Below are 8,134 nucleotides of genomic sequence, written 5' to 3' on the forward strand. Positions count from 1 at the left end.
GGCTTGCAGGGAGAGAGGGCAGGGGGCCATTTATCCTCGCCCCTGCGGCCCTCACCTGTAGGAGCAGCAGGACCATGGCAGATTAATGACACGACGCAGCAGGCGCGGCAGCGGCCTCGACGGCATTCTAATTCCAGCCGGCGAGAGTGCCGAGCAGGCAGGGACACTGAGGGGAGGCAAGAAGAGAATCACTGAAGCTGCTCATCTCCTGGCCTCCTCCTCCTCCCGTTTGAACGGCAGTGAAACGGAGACCATGGGAGACACTGATACACACTGATGAAGGCTTAGCCTTTGGTTTATATTCCCCCTGTGTAATCGCAAATTTGAAGAACGTTGATAATGTGCATACATTTACCATACTGTTGCAATGTGTGTGGGTCCTGCGTGGGTGTAAATTTGTGCTGGGGGAGTCGTTTCAAGTTATTTAAAGAGGTTTTGTTTACATGGAGAAATTACCTCCTGTTCCTGTGTGGCACAGTTACCATGTTTTAACAAACCAGACACAGGTTAGCTCTCTCAGGCACGAATGGCCACTTTATTTACATGCAGTACCACAGCCTGGATGTGAAGTGCTCCCAACAGCGGCCAATCACAATGCTGTAATCTTGCGTTTGGTTGCGTTGAGTTTCGTCTAGTCTCTGCAACCCACGTGTTGCGTTGGATGAGGACGGAGCGGCTTTGTGCTGTTGGTAAAGCTCTGTGTGTTTTCTGTGTGTGGGACAGTGCCCCCCTACCAGGCGTCAGGTTACAGCTTCCACAGCCATGAGTGGAGGAGCGCCAAACCCCGGGGCAGCCTGTCTCCCGTCAGCACCCGCCAGAGGAACAACGTCTTCCAGGACCTGGGGCTGAGTGACGACGAGTGGGACCGGCCCACCGCCAGTGGGTACGTGACCACTCCCTGACCCCCCAGTATTTTACTCATGACCCTTCACTGTGAAGTTCTGTCTCAGCTGTAACACCGGTCCCAGGAGTCCTACACCCTCTCGATGTTGTCTTATGCCTCAGATGAATAAGTATCTCTAGTTGCCTGTTGAAGGTCATGTGACTTTTGTATACATTATATGTAGCAGTTGCAATAGTTGGTCTCCAGGTTGAGTACAGTGTATTTGTGTTTCCATAATGGTGAAGACTCTGAAGACCTTACTTTTAATTTGAAATTATCCAATGCCCTGTTATTCATGACGCAGAAAGATTCATTGGGTTTTTCTCTCGTTTAGCCATTGTTTTATGTACAGCCGTTAATCTGTACAGGATAAAACATACCCCCAAAAACATACCCCCCCCCCCCCCCCCATGAAAAGGAGTGAATAGGAAGTCTCCCTGCTCTCTTAATCCTGTGCTCAGATCAGCTCAGATCACAAACCACCTTTGCGGACAGAAGCAGAAAGTAATGCTTTCCATATGCGACCATCTGCATATTTAAAAGCCTATTTGTCAAGCTGTGCCTGTGGAAATAAAAGGGGCCAATCGATGATTACAGGTGAAACCGCTCTACATCACAGGGCTGCTGTCAGCTCCCCTCCGGCCAGGCAGCCAGCCAAATGGATTTTTCTCCTCTTTACTTAATCAAGGCTATATTTACACGTACCTCTGACTGCACCTTCACATTCACGTACAGTATGTGTGCAAACATACATACATACACATACACACACATTTTAGTGCATACACCAAGTGTAGTTTTGTTGATAACTGTGACACTTCAATGTAAATAATAAAAAAGGACATTCTGAACATGTTACATGTTGAAAAGTCTAGATTGTAACTCTGGATTGTTAGTCCAATTTCTGCCTTGTTTGCAGACTGAACCTCACACAAATACACACACACACAAACATATGTCAAAATCTAAAAAACGTGAAAGTTGTTGCTGTAGTGAAACACATTTAAAACATGTTTGGAACTCACACAAGCGCCTGTTTTTTCTGTCAGTGCATTAAAACAGGATTCCCGCTCTGTGAGGTGTGGGTTATCCGTCGGGTTGGTAACTGGTGTTTGTATCTCTGAGGTTCTCCTGTGTTGCAGTCAGTGATGTTGTTGATTGAAGTCTCTCTCCTTGGCATCTGCAGGGCTGCAACGCTGCCCACCGGCTTAATAACAGATAGCAGGTGAGGTTAAGGGCCAACGAGCCGTCATGTTTAAGAGCCAACCCTACCTGGATGCCAGCCATCCAGCATGGAGTGTCCATCTCACTGTGTCCGAACCCCCCAGGTGTCTCTCGTGTTGTGTCCCTGAGCTCCTCTGCCTGTGCAGATCATTAACCTCGCCACACTCATCAGTGTGCTGCCTTTTCATTGGCTGATCAGGCACTTTAACCTTTAACCCCCTCCCCCCCCCTGCAGGTTCACTGTAGGTCACGACGGGACAGAACCAGACCAGGAGGAGAACTTCTGGTCCCAGGCGCTGGAGGATCTGGAGACCTGTGGCCAGTCCGGCATCCTTCGAGAGCTGGAGGTAACATCACCACAGCCTCCCCCCCCCCCCCCCCCCCCCCCCCCCAAAAAAAAACTCCTTTCAGTGTTCAGTCAGGAGCCTAGCAAACACCAGAGGGACAGTATATACTGTAACACCTATATGAGTACGGAGGCCTGTCACCTCCTTATTCCCACCTCTTCCCTTTCTTTCTGATTTTTTTTCTTCTTCTTTTTTTTTTCTGTCGCATGATGTCACTACCTGAGGATGAGTATAACCACTCCTTTTCTTTCCAGGACAAGCCAGACAGGCTTCTGAATAAGAGAAACCTGGCCATCTTGGTACCCCTTCCCTTTATTTGTGCTTCTTTCTGCTTGCAGCGCTGGCACCTTTCCCTCTGCCGCTAAGCTCTCCTCTCGCCCGCTGGTAGACTGCTAGGTCCTTTCTGATTAATACGAGTGCTGTTCGGCTCAGACCCCGGGGGTACATTCAATCTCCAGCTGAAGCATCTCTACTGAGGAACACAAAAACCAGCCCTGTCTGGGCTCACCTCATGTGGCAATACAGTCATATTAGTGATTTGTTTTTTCAAACAGCAGATTAAATTATTTCTGTTTAAAATGGCTGGAACCTCTTATAGTTATGAAAAGTAATAAAACAAATTAAGAAATAATTTAGAAGAAATAAAACAAATTAAACATTTGTTTTAACAATGGCTTTTCAGGCTACCTTTAGAAATTATGCTTGCATTTATTATTGATTTTAATAGTACATTTTTACATAAAGCTTTCCTTGGATGTATGGTGCAAAGGTTATTAAAAATTAATGTAGCTTCATTGTTCATCATCATTTGATTTAAGGTGCCTTTAATCCTTATTTTGCCATTATGAGTATTGCCATAAGATGGTGAATCATAAAAATGAGGACAGTCTAACACAAGAAGTAAAAAGTCATGCCAAAAAATAAATATTTTTGAAAAAAGCTGATGGGGCCCACTTCTTTAGTGTGTGACCTAATTTCATTTGTGTGGTGGGTCTAAGTAAACAAGTGGCAACACATGAATTGAATGTACCCTTTGGCTGTAATTTGCATAAATTTAGGTATGTGTCTGCCGTCTAGGTACATGTCAGTAGATAAGAGCATTTTGTTCATAAAAACCAAAAAAAAGACTGTGTGCTGTGATCAGTTTCCATCTTTCATGTGGAAAAACGTAATGTTTTACTCTTTTATCAGAGCGCATGTGTACTGTATTGCACTAAACGTTCAGTTTGTCGCTGCAACAATAACATGCATCAGCTTGGTGACTCGGAGTGTTTTGTTGGTGTCACCTGTCACAAACACGAGAACACCATGTCGTCCCCAGTTTGAGTGACACCTTCTCACTCACAACTGTTCCAAGGGGAAAGTGAGAAAAAATTTGTTTCTGGGCATGGACGTTCAAGCAAAGCATGATGGGAGAGCTGCTGCAAAGGCTTCTGGGTGATGCGGTCTTGACTGAAGGTGTGTGAAAATGCACCCAGGTCTTCCGAAAGCAGGAAATGTGTGGTTTCCTTGCGAGGAGAGGTGCTGTGAGTTTTTTTGCCTCATGTTGTTCAAACTCAAACTTTCCACATCCATATGTGCATTTCACTTATATGCATATGTACATGCCTGTTTTCTGTGCTGACCGAGTGAGCATTTCTCATGCATTATGTAACAGGAATGTAACAGTTACAGCTTTTTACTTCTCTAAACAAATTTGCCAAGTTTAGCAGAGATGCCAAAGGATACCAAAGGATTTTGAGCTTTAGTGGCCATAAGTCAAGTGTGTCTCATTCAAGTTCAGAAATGTTGCTCAGAAAGCAATGAAGGGAAAGGGACAGAGCCTTCACACAGTGACACTGATGCCTACTCTTCATCAAACTACTTTAAATTGCTGCCCCCCCCTCCAAAAAACCCTACTCTGTGATTGTGTGGTACTTGCTCTTGCCAGTGGAAGCATTTATGCATTCTGAAAGTAGAGGCAGAGCTATCTTGTATGCTGTGTGTATGTGCACAGTACCACAGAGTGGAAGCGTTGCTCTGAGTGCACGCGAGACAGCATGCGAGGGACACTGTGCACAAGTTTGTGAGATTTTACCCACTCAAGACACACCCCCACCCCCCTACCTCTCACCCCTCCACCTCTCACCCCCATCCCCCCCTCCCCCAGGCCACCATCATGTCAGGCAGCACGCTGAGTCTGAACAACGACCCCGCCCCTCTGCGGAGCCACCTGGGCCGGCAGGCCAGCTTCCAGGAGCGCAGCACCAGCCGGCCCCAGTACACCCAGGCCAGCCGCAGCAACACCCTGCCCACCGATGGCGGCCGCAAGGCCTTCGCCATGAGGAAGATGAAGCAGGAGACCAAGGACATCCTGTCGCCCACGCCCGTGGAGCTCCACAAGGTGGGCACCCTACTGCCTGTCACCATGGAAACTCGGCGATCACCTCCCCCACTGGGGATACTTGAACACTCATTAGGGATTTCAGAAATGTGTTTCTTTTTTCTCCTGGCAATTTTAAACCGTTTAAACGTTTAAGCAATGAGGTTAATTCAATATTCACAAAAATTAAATTAGATTTGAAACACCTGTTTCATGTTAATGTAGCTTAGCTAACTGGGTCATTAAAATTTTACAGATGCCAGGTCTCCCAATGAAGCAGTCAAGTCATACTGAGATTTCTAATTCAGATGAAAAGAACACACCCAGGGAAACAAACTTTGTTTTGCCAAGACTGAAAACACTGTATCCTAGACAGAAATGTTAAATTATTTAAACAGAATACAAATATTTTAGTAAATATCTGGAGAGAAAAAGGATTAGGATCTTTGGCCCTAAAGCTTGCTTACCGCAAAGTCCACATACAAAAATGGGAGATTATTATCTCTCTGAAAATGTATCAAAGTAAGTCCAAATGTGGCAGAGGTCAGCTAGGCTGTTAAACGTTTGGAAGAAATTAACCCGTTACATGTTTGTTACTGTATGTATGTGTGCAGACAGCGCATTGTTAACATCAGTATTCCAGTACCTTTTTCACGTCGCACTGGGAAACTTCCCTTGGCAAAAATCAGTCAAATCACGTGGAGTCAGTTACTGGAGGCTTTTGCACTCAGTTTCTGTTCTATGGCTTTATACACGGTACATATCCAAACAGAATTCAGAGACCTAAACTAGGGATCTGTCACCATGGCAACCACGACAAAACCCAAATGGCCATACATCAAAAATAGCTATGATTTGACATGAAGGTTTTTTTTTTTTTAAAAAAGTCTGTAGCTTTGCCTGATCTCAGGTCAGTTGCTAGGATGGATGCTCTCCTACAACCCTTGTCTGCCTCCACTCCCCAGGTGACGCTGTTCAAGGAGTTGGACACAGAGGACTTTGGATTCAGTGTGTCGGACGGGCTCCTGGAGAAGGGTGTCTACGTCAACAACATCCGCCCAGGTGGACCAGCTGAACTGGGCGGGCTCAAACCATACGACAGGCTGCTACAGGTACAGAACCCCCATTGGCAGGGTCTCCAGGACTATCCAGGCAGGAGTAACCATTTCGTTCAACTCTGAACTGGCCTGAACTGGTCTGCACTGGCAAGAGTGCCCTCCACACTAAACTCTAGGATGGGCACGAAGAATCTAGCTACTGAGGATTTAGACAGTGAGTGACTGCACGCTGATGAAATGAACCAATCAGCTCAGGGGTTTTGTTTTGAAAAGGACAGACTAGTTCCCAAGGTTCACTTTGCTATGCGTCACAGTAGTTATAGAATTCTGTATGAATTGTTCTGAGATGTTTGTATTTGTGCATTTGCACAACAAAAATCGACCATGCTGAAGATGAAAAGTATTTGCATGTGAGCCCCCAAGTCCACCTCCAGCAACACCCTGCTATCCTTTTTCCCACTCCAGATCAACCACGTTCGGACCAGAGACTTTGACTGCTGCCTCGTGGTGCCCCTGATCGCCGAGTCGGGCAACAAACTGGACCTGGTGATCAGCAGGAACCCACAGGCCTCTCAGGCGGCCACAGAACTGAACCAGCTCCCCACGGAGACGCCGACGGACTGGACCGAGCCAAGCGACCCCCAGCAGCAGCAGCAGCCAGCCGGCCAGCAGAACTCCAAACTGGCAGGGGTGGACGCCAGAGAGCCGACCAAGACCTTATAGCAGCACAGACCGGAGCAGGCTAGCCCGAGAGACCGATCCTCATGGTGCTAAAGATGAATCACTTGAGCAATGTTCCTCTGTGGGGAAAGTAATGCAGATTTTGACAAAGCACACCGAGTTCTCCTCCCAGCTGCCCGGACATGAGCCGCTGTGGCAAGTCCTCCCCACGTAACCGTTTGTCTTCTGTTTGCCTGTAGTGGGTGTGTCTCAGCCCTGCGTTTTGAGATGGTGATGATGATGATGATGATGATGAAGACATCTTGGTATGTAGAAAGAAAAAAAACAGTGCCATCCCTCCATTTTTTAATGCCGTAGGACAATAATCATAATGGGAAAACACAAAGACGTTTACATGTCAGACTGGCCGCTCTGTATGTAGGACTGCACTACGTGTGGTATGTGTGAGACAAGGCCAGAGACGATCCCCCTCGATCTCCAGTTACCAGGAGCTCGTCTGACTCATCCACACTTTGTGGAGCTTGTGTGGCCACAGCAGCATGCTGATGTGTAGCTCTGAACCTATTTTTTAGTGACCTAAATTCTTTTCAAGACAAACTAAACAAAGAAAAAAAAAAAGATGTTGTAAATACCCACATACTCTCCCCCCACACACACACGCACACAAGTTGATCTGTCAGGTTTTTTATCTGTGTCTTCTGAAGAACAAAGGAAGGAGTTCAAGACCATGACTGCAATGATGTAAGTGTTCCACACTAACAAGGAACAGGGCAGCCAGATAAAGGAAGGGCTTCCTTTTTTGTCCCCTGCAACTGTGTCATGATGTGGGAGAAACTTCTAGGGGGCAGAGCAATGCATGAGACTTTTTGTAGGCAGTTTCTTACTTGGAAGGTGTGCTTGAAGTGCAGGGGGAGAACGGACCCAACTGGCTGCAACTGGTGAGAAAATTAACTTTGTATTTCAGTTACAAAATACCACTGAATTCTGGGTAATGGTTACAGCTACAATGGTGTCCTGCATAGGGATTCCAGGTCAGTAAATCGACTCAAAATCGTGAATCACCCGATATGGGTTTGGGTCTGTAATGTGAGTACTCAGTCTGGCAGGGTGATGGTGCAGAAGGGGTGGAACTTTCGCACCTTACTGCTGAATTTGGACAGAGCTCTATATTTTATTAATCCACAGATGATTTATACGATGAGAATAGTGAAGTTTATGCGTTGTGGAAAGCATTCGGGGACACTGTATGACATGCTTCGTGAATATTACACAATGTTTACTGTATGTTTTGGCCCCACAACCCTTCAACAAAAAAACTCAAACTAACTGTTAGACCAGGCTTGGCAGGCTGACTATGGTACGTGTGCAATAGGGACAGATGGGAGAAAATTGGAGGGAAACCACTGATCGTCTGTCCCAGCATGCAGGGGAGATCTGTACTGAACTTTACTAGAATGTGCGTTCGGCAGGTCTGTACATTTCCAGGTGTTTGCATATAGGATTGGGATGAACTCACTGATGGTGACCGGAGAGTGAAGCTTCACGGAACCCCATGATGAGTGGGGCTACCATGTGCTGT

At 46.5% G+C, this 8,134-nt stretch overlaps 1 protein-coding gene across 6 annotated transcripts in view; it reads left to right on the top strand.

The window, feature by feature from the left end:
* grip1 (glutamate receptor interacting protein 1) overlaps nucleotides 1–7,472 on the top strand; it is a 216,954-nt gene extending 209,482 nt beyond the window's left edge. For 3 of the 6 annotated variants that reach the window (XM_036519977.1, XM_036519975.1, XM_036519976.1), the window contains exons 20-26: nucleotides 724–883; nucleotides 2,070–2,108; nucleotides 2,343–2,454; nucleotides 2,709–2,753; nucleotides 4,604–4,837; nucleotides 5,782–5,928; nucleotides 6,340–7,472. In XM_036519977.1, the coding sequence (XP_036375870.1) occupies nucleotides 724–883; nucleotides 2,070–2,108; nucleotides 2,343–2,454; nucleotides 2,709–2,753; nucleotides 4,604–4,837; nucleotides 5,782–5,928; nucleotides 6,340–6,597 (995 nt within the window). In that variant the 3' untranslated portion in view covers nucleotides 6,598–7,472. The remainder of the gene's footprint in view (nucleotides 1–723; nucleotides 884–2,069; nucleotides 2,109–2,342; nucleotides 2,455–2,708; nucleotides 2,754–4,603; nucleotides 4,838–5,781; nucleotides 5,929–6,339) is intronic. The other 3 variants (XM_036519981.1, XM_036519979.1, XM_036519978.1) reach the window with 3 other exon arrangements.
* The last annotated feature ends 662 nt before the right edge of the window (nucleotides 7,473–8,134 follow it).

The sequence above is a fragment of the Megalops cyprinoides genome, chromosome 25, assembly GCF_013368585.1.
Source record: "Megalops cyprinoides isolate fMegCyp1 chromosome 25, fMegCyp1.pri, whole genome shotgun sequence".
In the NCBI taxonomy this organism is placed as follows: domain Eukaryota; kingdom Metazoa; phylum Chordata; class Actinopteri; order Elopiformes; family Megalopidae; genus Megalops; species Megalops cyprinoides.